Below are 26987 nucleotides of genomic sequence, written 5' to 3'. Positions count from 1 at the left end.
CAGCTGAGAAGTTCTTTTTATCGTGTAGGTGTGGTTTCTTAATATCTCGTATTTTCTTGTGTTTCATCTTACCCGTTCTCACCAAAGCCATGGGTTTCGTTGTGAAATATTTCTACAAGCTGTGCTTAGTTACGCTTGGTTTCTGTCGTAACAAAGTAAGGTCACAGTTACTGATAAGAATATCGTGTTTGCTTCTGCCCAGAATGCATACACAGCCACGGCCATCAACAGCACCAACTTCTGCACCTCAGCAAAGGACGCCTTCGTCATTCTCGTGGAGAACGCCTTGCGAGTGGCTGCCATCAACACGGTGGGGGATTTCATGTTATTCCTGGGCAAGGTGAGACCAAGTGTGTTATCTGAGACATATGGTACCTTTTTGCATATACATATAAAATTAAAGACCAAATATATATATATGTATATATTTGGTCTTTAATTTTATAAAACACCTGGCCCACCAAAAAACTAAAAATAACTTAATATGTAACAAGTACTTACAAAGCCCTTAATATATGTTAGTCACCTTTCTAAGTATTTTACATACATTGTTTTCATTTAATCCTCACAACAAATTTGTAAAGGAAGGTCTATTGGGATTGTCATTTTACAGGTGGGGAAACTGAGGCACGGGGTGGTTAAGCGTAACTTGCCTATGTTTCTCCCTACGTATTTTGAAGTGTAAAGCATTAAGTAACAGTTGGTGTCGTGGTTGGGGGTACTGCATCTGGAGCTTGACTGCCTGGATTTAAATCCTGCCTCTTTCACTTATAAGCTGTGTGACCTGAGGCAGGGTGCATGACCACTCTGTGCCTCAGTTTGCTCATTTATAAATTTCGGTTGATAATAATAATGCCAGCTCCTTAGGGTTGCGAGGGTTAAACTGGTTAATACATGTAGTGTAAACTGGTTAATATATGTAAGACATTGCTTGATACGTTATAATTCTAGCTGTCGTCGTTACTATATATAAACCCCTTTAAAATAGAGCTATTGGGGAATGCGACATAACCATCCTTAAAAGTGTCTGAGAAGAGGTCATTTATTCTATACTATTAAAATCTGCAAAATAATAACATTATAATTGGATTTTATTGTATCTGTATTTCAAACCATAAAATACTCAGAAAATCTGAGTTAAGACACCACCACTATAACCTATCAGTTTTATATATTGCCTCCCGGTGTGTTTTCATAGGCTTATGTCTCTGTGGTATAACCGTCACAGCACACACACCTGTTTGTTCTGCCCTTTCCACGTCACATTATGTCACACACGTTTTTCATATGCTTTGATAATCTTCATAATTACTCGTCGTCATGATGGCCAGTATTCCATCAAATGCTGTTCTTAAGCACTCCCTTGCTGCCAAACACTTAGGTTTCTCCAGCCCCTGTGCGTTTAAAATGTTTCTGAAAGGAAAAAATATTTGGTGTGAAGAGGCATTGATAGCACTGTGTGGTTTCAAGTTCTTAAGCAACTGTCATCCAAGGGGAATTCTAAAACTCTGCAGTTATTTGGAAAATTTATAATTAAGCTTACATTATGACTGTTGGATTTGTTTTGCCATGTTTTTACAATCAGAGATTTTTTTTTTATAGTAAGGATTGAATGAGTTAATCCATGTTAAAGACTGAGTACAGTGCCTGACACTTATTAACTGTTAATGTTATTTATGTACTAATTTATGTGCTATCTGACTAATTCTGGGAGGCTTCTGATTTTTTTATATCTCACATATTTCTCACTTATCCCTACTGCTAAGAAAGATATGAAGCAACTTAAAATGAAAACATATATATACAGAGCAATTAAAATAAAAGGAAAATTAGAAGCCATATGGAGGAATAAATTATAGTAAGGGAGAAAATTATAGTAAGTGGCAACATTGGTCACAATGGTGATTTTAGTGAACTCTGAGATACTTGCTGCATATCAGGTACTCAGGAAAGTGGTTTATGGAAAGGATTATATTTGACCTCCCGTTTAAGGTGAGTTATTACTGTTATCTTCATTTTCTAACAGCGGAAACCAAAGTTTAGAGACCTAGTGAATAGGTTGCCCAAATTTAGAGAACGAGTGTGGCAGAGCTGGAGTTCAAACTCAGGTCTGTCTGACCTCCACGTTTTTAATCGCCATGTGCTGTAATCGCTCCAGCTGACATTAAATTTACCCATAGACCTTTTTAGAAAAACTTCTGATTGCCTAACCCTAATGATGGTAAACCACTGCTAAAAATAATTTTAAATACAGAAAAACATATCATTATTTATAAGTTACCAACTGTAAACAGTCTACTGCCTAACCTTAGAGAAATGATGGGAAGCGTCGTCAACACACTATTATTCACCTATAACATCATGTTTTTTATTAAGAGTTTATAATATTATAATGTATATAATACAATAAACAAAAACACAGAGTAAAACTGCTAGACTATCACAGTGCAGTTTTAAAATGTGCATAAGAAAAAGAATGAAAATATGAAACCCCTCCCCCTATTTTACCATAAGACAAGTATGCGCTCATTTTATAATGAAAACATATATATAGAAGATAAAGTGACCTTGGGCAGGGCGGCCGGCATGTTTCCCCGTCTGTGGATGTTTGCCGTGAACCATTCATGGGGCTGTGGGACAGCTGAAATAAAATGTGCTAAAAACAACACCGCCAAAAACATGTAAAGTGCTGCGGCATCAGAGTAGGTGGGTGGTTCATGACAATAATCATGTTAGTTCTTTCTTTTATTCTTATGGATGTTTTTTGTTTGTTTCGTTTACCCTCACCTGAGGATATTTTTTCCACTGATTACTTTTTAGAGAGAATGGGAGGGAGGGACGGAGGGAGGGAGAAATATCGATGTGAGAGAGACACATCAATTGGTTGCCTCCCAACCGGGGCAGGGGGAACAACGCTGCAACCCAGGTGCATGCCCTTGACCAGGACTTGAACCCGAGACCTTTCGGTCCTCAGGCCGACACTCTAACCACAGAGCCACGCCAGCCAGGGTTATTCTTACGGATGTTTTTGGCAAGTCCTTTTCTCACAGACAGTCCAAAGTCTACACTTCGCTACAAATTATATTGAATTTACCCCATATTCTATTTGAAATAAAGTATAAGTATCCAACTGTAGGAGAATGGTTAAATAAATTTTAAATCACCCATAAAATGAAATTATGTTGCTGAATAAGTATTTATGAAACATCTATAATGATACTATAAATATTAATGAAGAGCTTTTAATGATTTGTTTATACAGTACTATTTCATAAATGTAAAAATGCTTAGAAAAAAATCTGCAGCAGTACCCTGAAATGTCAGTAATTTTCTTCTGAGTGCTGAGACTGTGCGTCATTTTTTTCTAAAATATGCGTAGTACATTTATCTTAAGGATTGCCACAGGTGCTCACTAAGGGCCGCTTTGGGAAACAAGCATGACATTTGGAAAATCTGATTATTTTTAACATCAACAAGGATGATTTTTAAATTTATATCATATGATAGACATGCATTACTCTGGATCATGCTTTCCAGTCTGAGGCAGAATGGACTCTGCAGCCGTCGCGTGTAAGTGGTCACGAGAATTGTACATGTGCAAACGACGAAGGGCGGTTTTCTGCAGCAGGGCGTCACGCTCACGTGTGGTCTGCGCTCTCTGCCCCAGGTGCTGATCGTCTGCAGCACGGGCCTGGCGGGGATTATGCTGCTCAACTACCAGCAGGATTACACCGTGTGGGTGCTGCCCCTCATCATCGTCTGCCTCTTCGCTTTCCTCGTCGCTCACTGCTTCCTGTCCATTTATGAAATGGTCGTGGATGTGCTGTTCTTATGTTTTGCCATTGATACGAAATACAATGACGGGAGCCCTGGCAGAGAATTCTATATGGATAAAGTGCTGATGGTAAGTTCCTCAGATGCCCTCCGCTGCTTGAGGGGTCAGCATACTAATGAAATTCAACCTGTAACGCTCACGAACGAGGTCAGTCTTGGGGGAACGGGGAAGGAGGCCCTCTTGGCGTGGGTGAGACCGTTTCAGACCCACCCAGCTAGAGCGACACCCACTGATAGGCCTGAGTTCACGCTGTGCCACTCTGCTGCCCCCTCTCCCCGGGTACACGATTCGAACGGACTTTTTAAACCTGACTTTTAGCCCTTGAGTTAGAACGTTCGGCCACTGATGTTCTGAGTGCGCGTTCCTGAAGTGCGGCTCAAGGACGGAAAGCCTTATTTCCCAGGTTGTCGTTAAGCACCCACCTGCATTTCTCCACCTGCCGCCTTTCCAAGTGTCACTGCTGTCAACCCCATTAAAACTCACTATCCTAAATATCCCAGGCCAAATTAAACGCCTTTTGTAATGAACATAGGTGAGCGGACCCGGGACTGGTAGATTGTGTAGTTTTATATTATTCAAGATCTGAACCTTTACACAGGTATTACGTTCAGAGTCGTTATGTGGCTTCTGCAGTTTCCCTGTATTAGAACCTCATTTAAACCTTTTAAAAAATTTAGAAACTATATTAAATGGATTAAGTACTAGATGCTACAAAACTAAAGAGCCTTTTTATTTTTTGAACCCTCACCTGAGGATATGTTTACTGATTTTTAGAGAGAGGAAGGGAGAGAGAGAGAAACCCTGGTTGGTTGCTCCAACGGGGGATGCAACCTAGGTGTGTGTCCTGACTGGGAATCAAACCGGCAGCCTTTTGGTGCACAGGATGACACCCAACCAACTGAGCCACCCGGCCAGGGCTTGAAGATGCTTTTTAATAATAGTACCTGGCTATTAAGCTGTGAAATATTCCTATCTTAAGAATGGATAATATCACCCGGCCGGGCGTGGCTCAGTGGTTGAGCGTCGACCTAGGATCCAGGCGATCGGGTGTTCGATTCCCAGTCAGGGCACATGCCCGGGTTGTGGGCTTGATCAGTGACTCTCTCATCATTGATGTTTCTACCTCTCTCCCCCTCTCCTTTCCTCTCTGAAATCAATAAAGATATATTTTTTTAAAAAAAGAATGGATAATATTGAAGACTAAACATTAGCTACTGAAAATAACAAGTCATCTTCCAGGAGCATGGTTTTAAATTTAATTTGTTTAAAATAAATAACTAGATTTTTTTTTTTTTTTTAATTGCAAAATTACCCAATGAGTTAGCCAACCTATTTGGTACTGATTATCTCTCTTACTGAACACCTCATCAGCTGAATTTTGGACATTTTTAAAGTGGAATCTGGCCCCTGATAATCGCGTCTCTTTTGTGATTAAGGCGTTTAGGAGAAGCGTTTATTTTTGTTTTGAAGCCACGGATCAAAAGCAGAGTAAAAAAGACACTTTCCCTCCTTTTAGTTTTCTCTGCAAGAATGGGGATATTTAAAAAAGAAGTGTTTTGACAGGATAGAAACGTTTCCTTAGGGGCAAATCCCATCTCAGGTGCTTCTGACCGCGGGTTCGGGTTGTGCCTCCCCAACTTCCAGCTTTATGGAGTAATTCCAAGTCCAGGTAGACTTTTCCTTAACAGGGCTTGTTTATGGTTTGGAAAAGCAGTATCCTGTGCTTGGTAGTATCGATGCTTTCTTTACCTTCTGGGTTATTTTAAAGACGAGGCTTATGGGCTAGAATGTTTTTACTGTTCCATTTAACCGATATATGGAAAAAGTAAATCAACAAATGAAACAATATTCTCCGTGTGGGAAAATAGTCTTTTTTTTTTTTTTTTAATATTAAGTATTTTCTTTTTGGACTAGAACTAACACTCTCTCGTAAGTGAGCTTGTCGCAATGAGTGAATGGGGGGAAAAAAATGTCATAGCAACAGGTCACAGTTCATTCCCACAAACTTAGCAGCTCTTATGTGTGGTAACTAAATATTACTTATCGCTAGGGTTTTAGGCCATCCGTTTACCAATATTGAATAAAAAATACGAATGTCCTTTAGCATTTACCTACCCCCCGAAACGTGAGAGGATCTAAGAAGGTAATGCCGTCGGGCCCCTGTTTTGCAGGAGTTCGTGGAGAACAGTAGGAAGGCCCTGAAGGAAGCTGGTAAGGGCGGTGCTGCTGATGCCAGGGAGCTGAAACCCATGGTAGGTGGCGAGGAGGCCTCCCTCCCGGAATTCCACTTTCACTTCCTCTCCCTGTCTGTCTTCACCGACTGCACCGCTTCTGGAGAAGCTCTCGCTGTGTGCGTCACGCAGGACGTGCTGCTCTTTCTGTTTGTGTGCCTGCCCATCACCTGGGTGGCAGAGTTCCTGTCCGGACTGAGGCCACCTTCTGTAGAAGTAAGCTGAAAGGAACGCAAGGCGGCCGCAGGAGGGCCGTCCCGGCAGGGTCGGGACAGTCTTGTCCCCGGGGTGAAATTGCTGTTTTCTATGTTTTTATTTTTTTTTCTCCTTTGTAACCGTCCGTGGTTAGTTTTCATTGGGCCGAACCTTTGGTTGCGCACCTGAGCTGACGGTTGGATTTTTTTTTGTCGTTTCGGAAGGTGATAAGAGCGGTTCCTTTCAACTTGCTCAAATCCATACTCTCCCACTTTTCAGCATTGGTTCATTTACGTTGCTGTCTTTCCCCCTTTGCTCGCGTTCTCTTCTGTTGCCTGGATTCTACTTGCTTTTTTTCTCAAGCTGTTTTTCAGTAGCAAGCAAGTCTGTTTTCATCACACACATTTTCCACTAAATAAGACAACCTGATCTTCTCCAGCCTCAGCTGAACTGTGAGGATAAGTGGCCTCTGGTCCGTGGTAGATATATTCTAACTTTCATTTGGGGAAGGAAAAAACAAAAAGCAACTTCAAGGTAATCGGTGTAGGAGACTCCTGGGCGGTTTTTTCTCGCCACAGGCGTTCTCACCGCTGCATAACAACAGACGTCTCTAGCATATCTCGGCCTAATTATTACTAGTTTTACAGATGTGTTGTTCTTAAATAGCATGTTTACTTCAAATATTATATAATTGCCTATATCCTTAAGCAGCAAATTTTAAATAATGGGCCTTCCAGTTGCATATAATGCCCAGCAGGATAAGGTAAAGATTCTTCTTTATACTTTAATAAATGTTTTGATTCAGAGCTTTCCAGCGCAGGAAATACGTAATATAAAGCAAGCCCATGTAAGTGTGTAAGAGTAAAGGAAATGAGCCCATTTAAGGGGAGTGGAGGAAGCTGTATATGTATATGGAAAATAATTGCATATTTAACCTGAAGTCTTAGAAGAGTGTTTAGATACAAACTCATTCCTCTGTATCCGCTTCCAGTACCCATTTTGGTGATGCTCCTAATAGCTTTGATGATTATAAAGCAAAATTTCAGTGTTTAGATGCCCAAGGCACCGATCACTCTAGTCATAAGTAAAAGTATGTAGGCGCCGGTTCTGTAGCTCTCAGTTTAAAGTGTGCATCAGCCAGAACTGGACTGAGTGGGCAAGGGACGCCAGCCAGCAGCCCCTCCAGTCGGGGGCCTGGCCTCCCTGCCCCGTCTTTTGTACCCCTCCGACCTCACGCAGGCCGAGGGGGGCGGCAGTGGAGGTTGTGTCAGCCCTGTGATGGCATGGGGAAGTGAGGAAGACTCCTTTCTTACCGCTGCTCGGTTGTCCTAATCATTGAGGAAATAAGGTTCCAAGCCTCAGACTTAAAAAAGATATAGAAAATCTTAACCGTTGCCCCCGTTTCTGTCTCTCCAGTGGTGGAAGCTGCCACTAAATTATGGCGCAGTCATAAGCAGTTAAAGAGAGGCAGAAATAATTGGAGGTTTAGGACTGGCTAGTTTGACCGTGTAATTGATTGGCGTGTCATTCTGCATTCTTGAGGAAAAGACGGATGGATTGTGGTAAGCCAGAGTGTAAGAGCACCTTCTCTTACCTAAGCCCCTAATTCATAATTCATAATTATGAATAATACCAGGAGAACTGCCCGGGTTGTGCGGCATTCTCCCAGAAGCCAAAAATGGAGAAAGATTTTCCCCCTCTAATACTGCCTTCAGTTTTAAATTAATGTCCCTTAACTCAAACAGCGCATCAAAATCTTCATTCCGTTTTTGCTTTAATTTTTTTTGGTCATTCATCAGTTCATTGCTTGCAGATTAATGGCAAGTCCCCAAATACATCTTTTATGTGCTTTGTTTTTACGGTGCTTTGGAAATTGTAGCATTTGGTCCCTAAAAATGATGTTTTAAGTGGTTAAAAATTTCAGGAGAGAAGTGTGAAATGGCGCTCACAGGGTAGTTAAATTTCTTAAGCCCCTCAGTACCTCTGACTCTTATCTCTTTTCCGCAGTGTTGACGGCATGGGCCGACCCCCTGCTGCCACCACCAGCTTGCACGTGTCCCTAAAGAACTAGCCGAGAAATTCCCCCTGAGCTTTGGGGACTGGTGGAATCTAGTATTGCTTCTTTGTATTTGCTCAGTTTAATTCACCTTATTGCCTTAGATGGAAGTTCTTGAGAGCGTGTCACACCTAGTTTGCCGTATTTGTAGAAACACTGCTGTTTGAGTTGACTGTCTACCTTTTTCCTTATGGGATATTTTAATTTAGGGTTTATTTTTAGCCTATAAAATAACATTCATGCAAAGGAGGTTTTAAATTTTCCTTTTCACAAGGGGATCATTGAACTGAATATAAGTACTCCCCGTTTTCCTCTTGGACTTTTTTTTTTTTTTTGAGAGATCCTACTAGGGAAGGAAACTTTGAAGGTTTGTGAGGTCTCTCTCTAAATCTCTGAAAATGAGTTTAGAAAAAATCACCAAATGGGATGTAGAGGTTTAAGAAAGAGATGCCTGGCCACCTGCTTGTACAGGAAAAAATCTACAGAGGAAAGAGATTTAAAAACCTGAGCAGTCTAGCAGCATGGGCCGGAGAAGTATTCTCTGCATGGCTCAGAGATTTTCCAGAAGAGCCGTGTGGTTTCCAACATGCATGTTTCCCTGGGAATATAGGTTCAGGGGAGACAGGATTCTCTGTTGCTGTTTGTGACCATCTGTGCATTTGTAACATCGTTGTGATCTCCTGCTAATGGTAATTTTCTAAGATGATACTGTATGACTTTGTTTTCTAGGCTTCGGGAGCAAGTTCTGCTTGAACCTAGCCGACCGTGGCGGGACCCATTGACATTCCAAAACAATAGTACACATAACTGTGTGTGTGTGTGTGGGTGTGTGTATATATGTATATGTATGTGTGTATATATAGGTATATGTATATACACACACACACATAATCAGCCAAAATCAGAGAAAAGGAACAGGGATTTAATACCTTTTTTATGCTTATTTTTGTCAAAACATGTAACTCCTTTCATACGGGTGGCTTTTACAAGGCAACTGCCGTCATTTAATGTTTTCAATTGTAATTGTCTTAATGGAAATGTTAAGATTCATATCTGATTAACATTTTTAATAACTTAGAGGAGATTTTAACTTTAGTTATTTAAATTAGGTGAAATTATTGTACCGAATTCTCTGTCTAAAAGTTTATTCAGGGGTGATTTCCCTGACGTGTGCATAAAAATCAAGATCTTATTTTACTGATGCATAAGTCCTAGTGGGACCAGACTAGGCATGTGCTTTCAGAGAAATAAGGAGTTGCTCCAATCAGTTTTCCCCAGTCAAAGAAGCCATGTCATTTTACTTTGAGAAACACACACGTGGGCCCGCTATGGGACGTTCCATAACCGCTCATGCATTTGTCAGCCGACATTAAGAAGTAACCAACTCCTCAGGTATTTGTAGTTTACCCTAATGCTTCTTTAAGAGAGTAGGTTAGGAAAGAAAAGGGTAGATAATCTTTCTTATGCAAACTTTTTTCTTATGGGTTGTCTTTCTTTCATTTTTGACTGTAGTAGCATCTTTCACACATTTTGTGCCTGATTTGAAAGGAAGCTGGAGCACCCGAAGAATTTAGCCTCTAAGTTTCTGTGTATCGATCGATGAGCAGATTAAGCCGTGGTGGGAGGGATAAAGAAGGGAGAGAAACACAGAACACAAAGCATTGAAAATTCCAGCGGTTTAGGGCTAAATAGCCATTTTATACAAATGCTTGCTATAAAATTGGAAAACAAACTGGCAGGTGCTCCTCTCCTTGGCAGTTCATGAAGTATCCAGAATGCGACAGTGTTTAACTGAAGAATTCGTTCATGTTCTGATCCTCACGTGTTGAACATTTTCGTTTGTTTGTTAGGGGCTGGGCTCTGGGTTTTTTGGGGGGTTTTTTGTTGTTGTTGTTGTTTTATTCCTGAAGCTGACCAGATATGAATGGCTAATATTCCATCGTTCTGCTTATTGTAATGGTGAATGCTTTAAGAAAAAAAAAGTGTAATTTGCTAAGGATAATTCATGATCTGTTTATGCGATAACTCCTTTTTGTTACAATTTTTTTAAGAAAAGCTATTTTTGTTAATGTAAAGTAAATATTTCAGAGCAAATTTTTTAAACTTATTGCACTAAATACCGGCTCTGTACAAAAAAAAAAAGAGAAAATTTAAAAAAAAAAGCCTCAGCATTTTATCATTCCATGGAAGGAGAATCTTTTGAAGGAAAGCATTGTCTCCTACCAGAATCAGACAGTGACTTAGACGGCGTCATGGACATGCGTACAATCAGTGTCAGGAGGGCTTTATAAGCAGCTGTGTGCTAATGTGCTTCCTTCCAAAGGGTTGGACCTTTAAATTGCTGCAAAAGGTAAATTGCATTTTTTTTAAGTATCCGTGTTCTTTAGCTAGGCTAAAATTTGCTAAATGCCTTGGTTTCTTCTCAAAGCTCATGTAATATTTCTGATTTTTCAGAATATTTGCAATAAGAATCTGAAATTTTTTAAAAAAGAAAACACACAGTTAGGAGCTCGTGTCTTGGCAAGATCTGGGAAACCAACGTTGTGAGAGTAGCTATTTTGGAACAGTAATTCTCCAGAAGTTAACATCTAACATTGACAAACTGTATCATTGTACTCTTTTATATCAGTCAAAAAGGGATAAATATAATTATGTAACTAACAATTATCCAAATAGGTGAGAGAGCAAATCATCTAAGAGAATTCAGAATACCTTCTGTTTCATAGCCACACAGATTTTGGACATTAAGAAACATTGGGGACTAAATTTGGGATTGGCAAAAAATCTGGAAGATGGGTATTCAAACAGAAGACGTTCGAGGAGCTAGCTATTTTCGGAGGTGTCCCTCCAAAGTGACCTGAGGAAGTCTTGAATTTGGAAATTAGGTTCCACTCACTCGGACATCCCAACATCATGGACTCTTGCTGCTCCCTGTTCCGTATGCTCGCAATCTCAACTATTTGGAAGCCACCAGGAATGCTTTCTAATTATCATTTGCAACTAGAACTGTAATCAGAAAGAAATTTTGTATTTTTGTATAACTTGATTGTGTGCCATTTTATATAACAGGTCCTGTTTTACAAATAAATTTTGTTTTACTAACATTGTGTTTAGAAACTATGATCTATGTGTAACCATGTCATTTGAGTTCCAAATTAATTTGCCAGACTGCTTCCCCTGAGTAAATTTGTGTGCCGTATAGGTAGATATATGCAGATATGCATACTTACTCCACAGGCACGCATCGAGAGAGAAATTTGATATGTAGAATATCACTCTCAGATGAGCTTCATTCTTTGATTCATTTCATAAAGCCTTTCAGAGGCTTTTTTTTTCTTCCTAGCAATACTGAAATGTTTTGAGGTTACGTCTGGATGTTCCGGCTGCCTTATTGCTCAGCTCACTCCCTGCCTCCACCTTCTGCCCAAGTGAGAACAGATGAAAAACAAAAATTATCTGTGAAATGGGCTTACCTGAACCATTTTATAAACCATTGACTCTGTGTTCTGGTTTTCCATCTTTTTCTGTGGTGAGTCTTCAAAATTGTGCCCCGGACTCATACCTTAAGGTCCTCTGCTGTCCGTGAGGGTCATGGTGACCGGAGCACCATTTGGTTTCTGCCATCAGATGATGAAGGCTCTGGTGCAGGGCTTGGAGCTTCTAGACTCCTGCCTCAAAAGTGAACTCTGCTGTAACAATATAGGAGGGAAAAGGTTACATTTCTGTATAAATTTAAGAGATCCATCTTCAATGGGAAGCTTACCAATGCTTTCGGTAAACATTAGGAATTCAGGGCATTAGGAGCGTATAATCCTTGCATGGATGAGCAAAGATCAAAGCGGGTTGTTGCTTTAAACCACTTAATGCAATGTTTAATGTTTAGGATTAAAGCTTTTATCCTATCCTATAGCATAATTAAGTCCTAAGTTACTGCGATTTAAGTAGCTTGGTTGTGTGTTGGTCCCTAAATTTTTCCATGATGTTTGAGGAGGAGGCACTCAATGAGTCAATTTAAAAATTATGCTGGAAATAAGTTTTCCTTTGTAAAGGTGTTCCTTCCTTCCCTCCCTCCCCCCCCCTTCCTTCCTTCCTTCCTTCCTCTCTCTTTCTCTCTCTTTCTTTTTTCAGTGAAGGGCATTAAGCTGCCAGTTCTCACTACCACTGACCTTGTATCTGCCAATCTGCCAGGGGTTCCCTTGTCTTCCTAGGGCAGTTACAGGAATACTGGGGAGATGGCCCCTTCCTTTAGGCTGGTCCTGAGCTGCTTTTAACCAGAGTAACGCTTCCCTCAAAACAGCCAAGGGAACTGCAGGCACCAAATGCTTGTGAGGCCGTATCGCTGCCCCTGAGGCTTCAACCATTAGCTAATAAAGGCCATTTCGGTAGATGCCCACCCCCTCCACCCATCTACAAAGTAGAATTCTGGGATCGGTTCCAGAACCATAGCTGCCAGTTATGATGACCTGAACATTATTTTCTTTTTGGTCAGTAACCTTCTCATTTGAATTTTGGGAGTTTCCAGTAGCCTTAACATAGAGCCTCTGAGAAGTTACCTTCAGAAAGGCCTTTAAGCTTCCAGCTTTCAGTAAGTTCTCTACTGCTTTCGTTACTGCAACTTAAAAAAAAAAAAAATCCTGAGTCTGGAGGCTTATCAGTGTACCTGCCGCAGTTCATTTGTCTTGTTTTCGTAGAGTCCGTCTGACAGGTAAGAGTGCACTAGAGTAAGATGTGGTCTGTGGATACATATTGGAAAATTGTGGGCTTGTGAACAGACGCATAAAGCCGAGATTTGCGTATTATGTATTCACAGCATAGAATGCCTTTTGCTTCAAGTACATATTCATGTATCTTTGTGTCCTAAGGATGCATCTCAGCCCTTCTGAAAAGTAGGTGCTCTTCAGATACAGTGGCAGCTTTTGTATCTGTTTCGTGGCACAGAGCCCAAATTTTGAAAAAGCAGCCTTGAGTGTGCCAAGAGGAGATCTACCGCTAAGAAACTTAAAAACAAAACAAAAAGCTAAGCACCTTGTATCCCCGTGTAAATGTAAAATAGCATCCCTCCCCCTTCAGACTTCATAGATTTGAGCCAAATTCTTATTCTCTAAGAGCGAAATTTTAATCCAAGATTTAAATCTTTGAAAATATTTTTCTTATAAAAATGAACCTGAATGCAAAGTTTTTAAACTCGAGAATTTCTGTGGGAAGCCTTTCTTTTCTGTCGAAATACGACAGTCCTCTCCCTCCTCGCCTCCTGGATTTTTCTGTGCGTAAAAACAGACAAAAGATGTTCCTGTTTGAATATTGCGTGAACAGTGATCACTTTTGCAAATCACACGGACAGGATTTAAGTTTGATAGTTTACAAAGGAATCCATTTGTGGGGGGAAAATAAGAAATTGTTAGGAATTCAAATATTAGGCTAATTTATTCAGCTTTGATATGCTGTTTCACAACTGAAATGATTTTCTGGGGAATAAACATTCCAGACTAGGGAGATTAGAACAGTCCAGTTTTCAGGTTACTCATAGTCTAGTCAAGATCCAGCTGAACGCGAAGACATTGTAATCCCCAGATGTTTCAGAAAGTTTTCACTTTTATTTCCTAAAGCCCGAAGTTAATATTTGATATTCAAAAGCAGGTTCTTAATCTTTTGAAGGGACATGGGCCCCTTTGAGAAGCTTATGAAAGCAATAGACTCTCAAATGCCCGTAGGCCATCTATGAACATGTAAAATGCTAATAAGAATTTCAGGGCCCTGGCACTGCCAGCCCCACCCCTCCACCCCCTCAGGGCCTAATGAGCGCAAGTCAGAGGTTTCTCAGAAGTTGGTTTGATGACATGTTCTGAAACGAGGTGGTGCCTGAGCCGCCCCCGACGCCGTCTTTAAGGTGGTGTCAGCAGCGTCTCAGCTGGAACCTTTCCGACCATTTGAGGCTGGTTTAGGACTAGCTTTGGAGATAGAAACCACACTAGTCCGAGTAGCAGGACGGCCAACACTGAACCTTCGAGACAGTGAGATTTCTTTCCTTGGAGGTGCGAGGGTGTATGTGTCCGGTGGGGAGGGCGGATTTGGGGCATGGTCCCCAATTATGTGCGGTGGCCGAGAAAATCCAGCAAGAGCTGAATAGAAAATCCTTGTGATTTTCCATCTACCAAAACACTTGATTTTTTTTTCTCATTGTAGCTCAGATATGAAATGCTGCGCAGTGTTATCAGTAGATTACTGTCTAAAAATACGTCAGTCAGCGTGACCGAGGACAGTTGAAGTGGATGATAAATGAGCAAACTCTGTAGTCGAGCAGTTGACAAAAAAAGTTGTAGTGGCAACTTGGAGGAGCTGGTGCTGGGGGTAGAAACTCAGAAGTTTTTTTCGCCCTACGTAAATCACGGAGGTGGTCCCTGTTTTGGCTGGTTTTCAGCCACCCCTAGGGCAGCCGTGGACCACTTGCCCGTGGGACAGTGCCTCCCCTCCCCACATCCCCCCCTCTTTCTGTGGGGAGCACGTGGAGGTCTTCCCATCTGTGCCTGACTATTAGGAAAGGGCGCTGCACCTACAGGGAGGACCCGTGGGGCCCCTGAAAAAGCCGGCAGAAATCTGTAAAGGGGTCGGAAGTTCTTTTAAGATTTGGGTCATCACTGATGGTCAGACATCAAACCATTACCGACCTTTTCAAGCTGAAGGAAGCAGAGGAAATCCCATCACTGGCTGGTGAGGAAAGGAAAGCCAGCTCCCTACCCCTCGCCCGGCCCCAGGAGCTTTAATAAACTGTCCTCAGTAGCCAACAGAGGGACCACAGGTGGAAATTCCCCTATTGTTTGGAGAAGGGCCTAAGTCCAGTGCAAGTATCTACATTTGACATGTCCCTTTTTAAAAAAAGATGCTTTTATTGATTTCAGAGAGAGGAAGGGAGAGGGGGAGAGAGAGAGAGAAACAGTGATGAGAGAAAATCATCAGTTGGCCGCCTCCTGCACGCCCCCTACTGGAGATCGAGCCCGCAGTTCGGGCATGTGCCCTGACAGGGAGTCGAACTGTGACCTCCTGGTTCCTGGGTTGACACTCAACCACTGAGCCACACCAGCTGGGCTAGAAGCGTATGATTTAAAACAGAATGTCCTGACCTTCCCATGTGAATCTGATCCACCCACAGAATGTCCTGACCTTCCCATGTGGATCTGATCCACCCAGCCCATCAGTTAGGAAGTTCGTTTGAGAGAGTTGTCTTTTGAGGAATATGCGTTAAGACGTTCCATGTCAGCAAAAGGAGGCCTTGACCAGAAGAGGGATACATGGGCACAGGTCTGGGGTTAAGCCACCCCCAGCATCCCGCAGACCCTTCTACCTGCCCCAGGAATGAGACAGTCATAGGTCAGCTTTGGGGCTGATGATCGCAACAGAGACTATTGAGTCCATTTCCCCCATCCTCTGGGCTCCAGGAGTCTGTGCTCAGAACTTCTTTTGGGCCCCGCTTGTTTGTGCTAGTTTTGATTTTTGGAGACATCACGTGGGGAAAGTTACCCTTCTTCTACTCTATTGCCTCCACTGAGGTTTTCTGATGTCTTCTCTCCTATAAAAGGGTACTGGGAGCTCTGTAATGAAAAGAAATTTCCATTATACTATCTCAAAATATTCTTGACCCCTGACTGCCTTTCGAATAGGTCCTGTACCCAATGAAATAAGTCCGGTGGGTTGTTAGCTGATCTGATTATAGGAACTAAAAAAACTTGGCAACCAACAAGCAAAAAGGTGGGATGAAAAGTGTGGAAGGCACCTAACAAAATAAATGATAGGCGCTCTGGAGAAAACAACCAAAGACAAAAGCATATCTTCTGAAGACCAAAGGTCCAACTCTCAGTATTTGCTGGTGCAGTCTCTCGGAGCTCCTGGAGTTTAGAATACGGCTCCTAGAATAAGGCAGCCACACTTTAAAGGTCAGTCAATGCAACAGTGACCTCTCAGGCTCTGAGCCTTCACATCCAGCGTCAGGCCCAGCCCAGCGTAGGGGACGACACATCGGTGTGTCTCCATTTCTCACCGCTGGGAATCCAGCATGAGAAGCCTGTTGTGGTGCCACATATTTCTCAATCTGATGCCTTTTTTGGTCTCCCCACCCCCATATGCATCCTATTTCATAGTGTCAAAATGAATTTTGTATCATGTCCTGTCTTTGTCCGTTACGAACTGTAGGATCACAGTTAAGCCTTCCATGAATTCTATAGCTCGGGATCTTTCACCTTAGCATTATCTTGGGTTTTTCCTTATTGCAGTGTCACTCCACTGTTTCCACGTGGGGAAACAAACATGTAGGTGCTTGAACATCCCCCACAGACACGGCCGTAGCCCTAGTATTTGTGACATGTCGTCATTGACGTAGTGCAGACTTTACGGACAGAGCATTATGCTCTCAGAGGACTTGACAAATCTGTACATTGAGCAGTTCACTTTCTGGAGTTATCAAATCTTGCTGGGAAATCAGCTTCCAAGCGCTCTGAGTTGGATGGAGTTCCATCTGGCTTCAGAGTGCAATGAGCCTCTATGACATGGCGCTTTGAAATGTTTTTTGTGCAGAAATATGAACTAGAAAAAAAAAGTGCTGATCTAATGCTAAGTTTTCTCTGTGTACCGACTCAGTTGCCAGAATTATAACGAAAACTGTATTTTAGTCTAACAAATGTATAGAATTTTTTATGTAATAAATAAAATTTTATAGGAAAGAATGTCATTGTCTACTGTGTTGTAACGCTTTCCCATGCCCAGGGCAGAGATTAATAGTGTAGGGGAGGAAAATAATTTTCCACCTACCCTTCTGGGTTCTTAGCTGAGACCTCTGTGATCGAAGACAGATTAATGAGAGAAAAACACACAGACATGTATTAACATGTATATCATGGGTACATGGGAGATACCGAGGGGAAATGAGTAACTCCCGGAGGTGGCTTAGAATTCAAGTTTAAATACCATCTTTGTAGGGAAAGGGGAGAGTAAATGATCTTTAGGAAAGATGAATGGGCCCTTAGACTAGATGGGAGGTGTGATCGTCTGTGAGAAAGTTTGTCCCCATGTGGTGTCAACTTCTAGTCTCCTCTCCTGTGATAAGAGTCAATCCTCTCTGGTAGATAAAACGCCAAAGAAGGGGATTGATGACAATTGAATTCCTTTGGGAGGATCTATCTTTAAGCAGATGAGAGTTCAGAGAAAGACTCTCCCTGCATTTGCTGTCTTTCAAGTGCCTACAGCTCAAAATAATAATATACCAAAGCAGCATTTTTTGAGGTGGCATGTCCTTGAACTCCTACAGTCCCATCTTGGAGGTGGCATATTCTGCTCCTCTTCAATGGAAAGTAATCGCAAATAACATCTTGGTTTCAAATTTGGTCGGTATGTTGCAAGGGTACCCTGGAATTCCCAAGCTATTCCTTTCTAGCATCTCTCGGCATGGCCTAGGGTCCTTCAAGTATGAAATATAAATGTACCAAGAACTAATTTCTGAAATAACAGAGTTCATCCACTGCGCGGCCAGGCTTCCTAGCTGGAGTCTGAGTTGCCCTGTGGATGCTAAGGTTGCAACTGAATTCAATCATCAGGCAGAGTAGAAAAGCCTGTTGGATAAGGTTTACCATGGAGAACACTTGCGCCTGGTGCAGTGCCCTGCACATAAGTGGAAGCTTGGATATGTGCTAAATTGGTGAGTTTGTGAAACTTCGGTAGGCATAATTTAGGCAGTAGCTGTGCCCCATTAAAGTCTGGGAAAATCAAGCTTGTTTTACCTACTTTCAATGATCTTGGGGACTAAGGAAAGGGTATTGTGAAGTGGGAAACATTTGGCAATACCAATAAGCCTCTCCCATGCCCAGATCATAGCCCTGGGTGTTAATCGACACCATCTTGCCAAAAGAAGTTGTTGTAGAACATTTGTGAGGTGTCCTCAAAAGTAGAGGTGTTTGAGATACCGAAGAATATTAACTAATCTGGACTGTTCATTCTTTTGGGGGATCATTCTGATGCAGATAACACAATTTCTAGTTATATAGACCATTGAGGGATGAAAGAGCCTGTTGAAAAGCTTCACATCTCCTGAAGGCACCCAGAATTTTTTTCTGTTCTTTGGCTATGGAAAGTATACTCTATTCAATCTCAAATTTTAGAAGATAAAGAGAAATCTAGAGGATTTCTTTTACAAAGTATACTGCTTGTGCACACTAGGTTTATATGTTATTACGATTGATACTGGAGCTTCTTCAATTTGCTGGATAGCTCAGACCTCTTACAGGTGTTGAAAGGTTCAGGAAGAGGCCAGTATCCTATGCCTGACATCTGATCAAGTTTGCTGTGGGCCTCACCCACTAGACCATGGCTCTTCACATTATTTTTTTAGTTGTGGCAAGTAGCAGTGGAAGTAAAAAGTGCTTCGTGCCTTTAATGACACTATGCATTTACTGTCCGAATTCTGAGAAAAAGAACTTGCAAGGTGCACTTCGCTTAAATTCAGGATTCCAGAAAACGCAAAGCGAAGCTGTTAGACCATGTCATGGGCTTATCAGCAGTTTCGGCAGAAGTCTTAAAGCTCCCAGCTAGGTATGTCCGACCAGAGAGGTGACAGTAAGGTTTGCCTTCAAGGCAAACAGAAGGGCTTTCAGCCCTCCAGACTCATCCTGTTACTTTACACTTGGACACAGGGTATTAGAGGTTTGTGTTTGGTCTCCTCTCTCCATCTGCTGGAAAGGATTCTCACAACTTACCACAAAATAAAACGGTTTTAACACAAAAATAAAAATTGAATAAAAAAAAAAGAGACAAGTGAAAATTGAGAAAAGGCGATTAGCTGTATAAGAAACCCTAGGCTGACGTAAGACTGAATTCTAACTTTTTTTACATGTCTAATAAAAAGAAGCATTGAGTAGAACTTCAACAGGAGGGACTGGGGAGGCATTAAAAATTGTGCAGGTAATATATAATGATTTGGAATAATGTCTGTAATATAGTTAATGGAAAGGGGGTAAAGCAGTTTTTATAGCATGATCTCATTTATGTAAGATCAATATTTGTAGACATGTTTAAATGACAAAAGGTGTAATAGGCACTCTCTTAACCAATTCCGTAGGCACTGGTAGTTGAGTTAATTGAAAAATATGGTGAAGGAAGAAAATCATTATACATAAAACGTTTTAAAGAACTACAAGTAAGTATTCACGGGCCAGCCTTAGCCGCAGGTGTAGTGCTTTTGTTTTGTAGTTCAGAGGCTCTTTGACTCTTGTGAAGTTGTCTGTTGTCTTTTTTGCATTAACCACACCAATAATGCAATCGCCCCAAAATGTAGTAGTGCGAAGTATTTATTTCTTTAAAATGGATTGAGAATCTGGAAATCCTTACAAAGCCAGCTGAGTAGAGATTCCCAGATTTTTATAATTTCCAGTGTGTGTGATTCTCACGCATACATAACTGGATAATAATATATTTAGCATCTGTAGAGTCCAAAGCGTTCAACTTAGTTTTCATAGAAATTACTCTCTTCCTACTCATTTTTTTATTGACATGCATAATATTGAAGTCACTATACCATTAGAGTTCAACAGCTTCACCTGACGTTATGTGTTGAAATAAACACACCTGACTCCTGCCGAGCACAGTCCACGCCCCGGGAACACTGCGCCCGCCGTGGGCACCAGCCAGCGCATTCCGCCGAGGCCTGGGGATGCCAGCCCGCCTGGCACGACAGTTAGGTGCAGGTCAGCTGAGGAAGCCACCCTTTTACATCAAAATAAGACTTACAGCTATCTCTGTGTGATGGGATTATGAATAGTTTAATTTTTTTGCTTATCTGTATGTTTAAAATATTCCTGTATAGTTTTTTAATACAAAAAAATATAGTTACATTAAGGAGAAATAGCCAGGTAAGTGTAATAAAATGACAGGAACCAAACCCATGATAATAGGACAATGGAGTGGAAGCGAGTGTTCCCCAAAGAAATTCTGTTATTTATAAGGATGTAATAAAAGCGAAGGCTACACCTCAAATGAATAAGAAAGGGAAGAATCCGTTTAATAAAGGGTGTTTGGGACGATTAGCTTTCAGCATGAAAACAAGTCTAAATCCAATCAAAATGGATTAAGGATTTTTTTTTTAATTAGACCAGGGAAAGGTCAGGGGAAGGAGTGAGGAGGCCTTTGGACCCTTAGAGGGATTAGAAACACGATAGAAACAATAGACTGGTGGGAGCGGGGAGTGTGAGGAGTGAGGCCCCTTTGGGGTGCAGGCCCCGCGTCGCCTCCGCTTCCACTCAGCGCCATCTCCCGAGACTCCTCTGGTCCCCCAGCTTTGTGTTCTGGGAGCTGGGGGTAGGAACCCTCACTCCCCGACCTGAGGTGGCTCACAGCCTAAGGAGGGGACAGCGTGGGGGTTATAGGCGCAGAGGGGCAGCACACGGGGAGGTGCTGGGCCTTTGGGAGGGACAAAGCCCTGACGGATGAGCAGGGATTAGCCAGGTGTGAGGGGGGAGGCGGGGGGGTACCCAGAGGAGCAGCCTGGGCACTCGGGGCCAGGAGGAAACACCAGTGGTGTAGGATGCGCACCGAGGGGCGACCCCCAAGGATGCGGGGCCTGGCACGTGCGTTCAGATCTAAGCTGGGAGGTGCTGGGAGCCTGTGGTGCGATTGGAGGGGGCGCCTCCAAGAGGGGGACTTGTGAGAGAGGACAGGGGAAGAGGGAGACTCCGGCGGGAGATCTAAGGGGCTGGTGACTGGTTGGATTGGGGGGAGGAAAGAACTCACGGAGGCCTCCCGGCAGGTGCCTGCCGCTGCTTCGTTTCCAGGTCGGGGCCTGCTCCGGATGCGCTCGTTCCTGCAGGTTCTGATTCTCTGACGCACTGAAGGTTGGCAGCGGGTACCTTTCTTCTCTGTGTCGTCTGATGCAAAATCTGTCCCGATAAGAAGGAGCCGGTTGGAGAAGAGTTTGAGGGTCTGAAAATATTTCTCTGTGCCAACAAAACTTTTTTCCAATCCCTGATGAATCAAATCTACCTAATTTTTCATTTAAGAGACTCCGATCTAACCATGGCTTGGACAGCTTAGGTAACCACAAAGTTTTTCTCAGTGGCTCTAATCTGCTTTTCTAAAACATTGTCACCTTAACAATCCGTGTGCTTTTATGCTAACAATAAACATGCAATGTGTTTTTAGTGTGTGTATATTTATATACTTATGTTCTCAGCTTTTCCAAACAGGCTTATATACAATGAGATTATTAAAATAAAAATAGAAAAGCAAAGACATAAATAGGAAGGAACACACGCTAGACACCGAACAATGAGGCATTAAATATTTTTATGCTTCCTAGCAACCTGAAAAGAAAGGAAAACACCAAGGTTATAGAATTGTATTATTTGATGGAAGAAGGTATATGCATCCTTCAAGTTACTGTGAAAGTAAAAATAATCTGCATATGGCTTTGAATTGGGGTTTGGAGGTGCTGAGCTGGTGGAGGCCAAGCATGTAACTTCCTGATTTTTTTTTTTTTTACTTCCTGATTTGGCTTTAACTGAATTTATTACCTTCTTACCTCTTCTTCATTCAGATCTGACGCTCTTAGGCCTCATAAGTCACATTCTTAAGTATAAATAAAACAGAAAGGCAGTCTTCCTTTATTCCAAAGACATTTACCAATCCTGTATTGACTAAGGATACAGAAGTGAGGGACCCAGTCTTTGCCTTCAAAACCTCCCAGTCTGTGTAGGAGGTGGAGGGGTGAGCAGATGACCGTAACGTTATGTACCAGCTGCTCTGCCAAAGTTAACTCAGGAGCAGCATGGACACCGCCCGCAGGCGGGAGGGCCGGGGCCAGGCACGTGGGCAGGTAGAGAAATCTCTGTGTAAGGCAGGATGCGTCTGAATCTGTCCTGCGGGAGACGTGAAATTGGAGAAGTCAACAGGGATCAGATCTTGAGGGTCTTGCAGGCCATCCTAAGGGACTTGATTCTATGCTAAAGAAAATGGGGACTCGCTGAAGAATTTTAAGCAAGGAAGTGTTTGATGATATTTACATTTTAGGAGAGAAAAAATCACTGAGACAGCAGTGGGGCAGCCTTCTCAACCTGATGGAGGATGTTTATGAAAAACCCCACAGCCTGCATCACACTCAACAGAAAGCTTTCCCCCCAAGACAAGCAAGCCTACTCTTGTTATTCCTGTTTTACATTGTGCTGAAGGCTCTGGCCAGGGCGATTGGGTACGAAAAAGAAATGAGGCACCCACATTAGAAAGGAAGAAGTGAAATGAGCTCTCTTCTCAGATGACATCATCTTTTTTATAAAACGATCATGAAGAAGTCACACACGTGATTAGACTTAAAGGAGGGAAGCGTTGATACAAGGTCAACACAGGAAAATCAGTTTTATTTCTATGCAATAGCATCTCTCATGATTCTTCTCTGGAACAACTACTACTGTGGATTTTGCCTAACAGTAGTTTTCCAATACCAGCATTCCTTCTACATTTAGTAGTTGGCATTCTACCTTAAGGAGGAGTTTCCCCCTCTCTCCCACTTATTTATTCAATGAATTATGGATTCTTATTTTTTTTTCTTTTATCTTCATTATTTTTATGCCCAAGTTGTCTCAGGTTTGGCCCATCAGAGCCCATTCATGCCGGCTCCTGTGTACTTTCGACCTGTCTCCATCACGCTTCGAGCACTTGCCTGTTTATTGACACAACCCAGATGTACCAGGCTCATCTCCGGCTTCTCCGGCTTCTCCGGCTCAGCTCTGTAATCAGTCAAGTCTTCAGGGAACCCTGGTTCTTTGTCATGGAAATTGGCATTTAGAAACCAAGATCTGGGCACTAAATGTACTCCTTGTGGTAGCTATTATTGAAAATATAGAAAACTGGCTTTCTACCTACTGCCACTTTGGATTACTATTTTTGTTGTTTTATTGAAAAGACAGTATAAAAATATTTTTTAAAAATCACACCCCTTGCCCACATCTTTGTGGCAAATCTGTCTTTATTTGAACATCCCTTCAGTTCTGCATAGGGATGAAATTATATATATATATGTGTGTGTGTATATATATATATGCAACCATATGTCAGTTACGTATGTCTTCCTTTTTTAACTTATATTAAATCCTAAATATTTCTCTGTGCTGCTACAAAGGCTCAATCCCTCTCCTCTTAAATGGCCACCCGTAGTTCCATTGCGCAGCTGTGCCCAGCACCCCGTCTTCTTTTCCCCAATGTGGGCACGCAGTGGCTTTTAGGTTTTAGCTGTCGAGAGATAATAGCCCTGAAAATCTAGCTTCTATGTTTTTGCTTCAGTTGATTTGTTCCTTTGGATAAATCCCCAGGAGTCAGCAAAGATTTTTAAAAAGAATAACAGTTTATTTTCCTCCCTTTTTCATCTTTAATCTCTCACATTTCTTTCTCCTTCACGGATGCCTGAAGCTCTCCCAGTGGGTTGGCTTTTCCCACCGGCCACCATCCGAGGAATAAAGCCAGGGGCGCCCACCAGGTGCCAGACGCCGTGCGACATGGTTTACAGGTTTGCACTTGTGTGTCTCACCCCTCACAGGCAATGCGCAGAGTAGGTGTGATCGGAGGAAGCTGAGAGACCAAGAGGTTAAGACTGTGTCCGGTGGCAAATGGCAGGTCCAGAATTGGACCGAATTCTTTCTTGCTCCAGAGCCCTGGAACTTGGTAGCAGCACAGCCCTCGGCTCTGCGTGGTTTGCGGGGCTCAATGCGCTCCCCCCGCCCCCCAGGCCGTACCTCCCAGTGTTCCTCAGCGGGCCTGGTGCTGGGATCTGATTCCATTTATCCAAATTACAAAGGGCAAGGCTCTTAGGAGCTAAGCAGACCTGAGAAGAAATAGGAGTGGGATGGTCATTAATTGAAGGACTAAGCCTAGGGCTTGCTAACTAATTTCAACCCGAGGAAAGACCCCCTTAGAAGAGGCAGACTCCAGATGTGAGTAACAAAAACACCCCGAAACAACAGTTGCCAAAATAAGACAGAAGCTGCTCTCTCTCACACACTATCCAAAGGCAATGCATTGTAGTGATTAGTTAGGAACATGAGGTCCAAGTCCAGCACAGCTGTATCCCTTCTGAGCTGTATATGACCTGGGGCTCTAGCCTCTCCAGGCCTCTGTTTCCCCACACATGCCATAGAGCAATAGTGGCCAACTCAAGATTAATGATGATTAATTAATGTGATGATTAATTACATTATTACATGTAAAGCACATAAGGCAGTGCCTGGCACACAGTAAGCGTTCAGTAAACATTAACTCTTGTTGTTGGTCTTTTGCCTTAGCTTTGGATGGTTGAATATTTTTACCACTGATACGGATTTTAAAAAATGAAATTTGTGGCCAAGACTAAAGTTGTCTCTCAATACCCTTTTTCTCAATCTTTGATCACCAGTCACCTGATTTTTAAATGAACATCTAGTCATCCTGAACAAAGACTACATTTCCCAGCCCCCTTGCAGCTAAGTTGTAACCATGTGACTCCGTTGTGGCCAGTGGGATGTAAGTGGGAGTGACGTGTGTCTACCAGAAATGTGCCTTTACAGGGAAGGCCCATTGTCCCTCCCATTCTTGATTTCCTCTCTCCTGCTGGCTGGAATTCAGACATGATGGGTAGAGGTCCCGTAGCCATCCTGGACAGGAAGGTGACCTTGAGCCTGGAAGACACGCATGACAGAGCAGCAAGACAGAGGTGCCTGAATCCCAGACGCCTCAGCACCGCTGGGTGGAGACTCCCCAGAATTCTGGAATCCAAACCTCTGTCTTATGTTAGCAACTGTTATTTTTTATTATCATTACAACTGAACACAATCCTAATCGCTACCAAAGATATATTTTAAGATGACTTAGAGCTAAAAACACTAGCTATATAGTTCATTGGGTAACAAGGAAAGCTGGGGAGCAGTGGACTAAATCTGACAGCATGGCACTTAGTAATGATAAGGTGAAGTGCTTCCCTGGGGCTATCACACCAGCCTTCAGTGGCCAAATGAGCTTTATATGGCCTGGGGGTCTTCTGACGGGATGTCTTATAAAGGAGATGACAGGGTGGGGTCTGTCACAGGGTATGCGGTCAGTGATGTGTGTCCCCTTTGCCCCACCCTTTCCCCACAAGCATCTGAGTTCAAGGTGTGCCCTGTATGAATTGACAGTGGGGTGTTTTAGTTCGGGGGGTTTTAGGCTCTGTTAATAGTGTGGTGTACAGCAGAGGAAGGAGGTGACTGCATTACTTTTTATAGCTCAGTAGGACCTAGAATATAAACAAATGGGAGTGTTTTCTGAGACAAGCCTGGAAAAGACATCTACTTGGGAATCAAATCTCTTGAGATGGGGGACAGGAAAAGAAATGACCACTGTATTCAAATATCTGAAGCTCCCTAGCTGGGTTTGCTCAGTGGTTAGAGCATTGGCCTGAGGACTGAAAGGTCCTGGGTTCGATTCCTGCCAAGGGCACGTACTTCGGTTGCAGGCTCTATCCCCAGCCTGGTCCGGGCACGTGCAGGAGGGAACCAATTGATGTCTCTCTCACATCGATGTTTCTCTCTCCCTTTCATTCTCTCTGAAAAGCAATAGAAAAAATATCCTCGGATGAGTATAAAAATATATATATCTCTGAAGGGATGTTACATGAAAAAAAAGTTTCTATAATCTTGTCCTAAGCCCCTAGAGAGTCCAATGTTTGGAAAGACAGATTTCATCAGTCAGCTAACATGTGTAATCACCTGTTGCTCTCAGGCCGAGGCGGTGACTGATAATTGCCTTATCCCATGTCTGTTCTGCCCTGGCTCCCACGACTATAACTTAGATGTTGTTCTGCTCAGCCGAGTACCCAGCTAAAATCCCCCCCTCCCTGTACTTCCTGGAGGGCTGAGGTGGCCCTTTGACTTAGCTCTGGCCAACCAGATGTAAGCCGACGTGTAATGGGGAGCTCCAAAAAGGTTCTGCCTTCTAGATGGAGGTGCTGCCCCTCCTCCTGGCTTTCCCCTTCTCCAGCCCGTGTGGAATACAGATGTGATGCCCGGAGGGGCAGCAGTCATCTTATCAGCAGGAAACCCACGCAAAAGACAGAACAGAAAGAAGGAAGGAGCCTGGTTCCTGGGAGCCCTCTTTGCTCGGCTTCTCTCGGTTGAGCCTGCTGTCTTCTGGGTTCTTCTTGCATAAGGCCCTGCAACAGGCTTCTTGTCAGTGGCCGAGATGCGGTCCTCACCCAGGCACCAGGCTAAGTTCTAGAGGCGGAAAGGCTTTCTTGTGGAGCCACTGCTGGTTCCTGCTTAGCAGACGGGAGGCGAGGAAGAGCTTCTGAAAAACTGGCCCAGCCCCAAGATGCCCGAGCTCCGGGGCAAGAAGGAACCCCTGACCCCAGAGGAATGCACACGGAGGCCCAGGGGCACTTTCGCAGCTGGGATGTAAAGCGGTATTGTGTGGAGTCAAAGGTCGGAGCCAATGACCTTTAAACTCTGTTCTAGAACAAAAACCTTCCTAATGGTCAGACAGTTGAAAAAAAATAGATGGGCTAAGTTCTGGCCACTGACAGATAGTGTTTTTCAGCTGCAGTCTGCAGTGGGATGTGCAGCTTTCATTGCAGTTCCTAAGAAGTGCTCCCCGTCATCGCCCTCACCATATCATGGCAATACTGAGTTCCCCACGGAATTTT

General features: G+C 42.9%; 1 protein-coding gene across 3 annotated transcripts in view; it reads left to right on the top strand.

Annotated features, from left to right (window-relative positions):
- The window catches only part of SLC44A1 (solute carrier family 44 member 1), a 145407-nt gene that overhangs the window by 101589 nt on the left and 16831 nt on the right, over nt 1–26987 (top strand). The window contains exons 13-16 of one of the 3 annotated variants that reach the window (XM_081150681.1): nt 203–340; nt 3668–3904; nt 6007–6087; nt 9047–11421. In XM_081150681.1, coding sequence (XP_081006807.1) covers nt 203–340; nt 3668–3904; nt 6007–6087; nt 9047–9070 — 480 coding nt within the window. In that variant the 3' untranslated portion in view covers nt 9071–11421. Of the gene's footprint in view, nt 1–202; nt 341–3667; nt 3905–6006; nt 6365–9046; nt 11422–26987 lie in introns of those variants that run through there. The other 2 variants (XM_081150682.1, XM_081150680.1) reach the window with 2 other exon arrangements.

The sequence above is a fragment of the Miniopterus schreibersii genome, assembly GCF_964146895.1.
Source record: "Miniopterus schreibersii genome assembly, chromosome: 11".
Classification (NCBI taxonomy): domain Eukaryota; kingdom Metazoa; phylum Chordata; class Mammalia; order Chiroptera; family Miniopteridae; genus Miniopterus; species Miniopterus schreibersii.
This window is presented reverse-complemented; position numbering and strand designations above follow the sequence as displayed.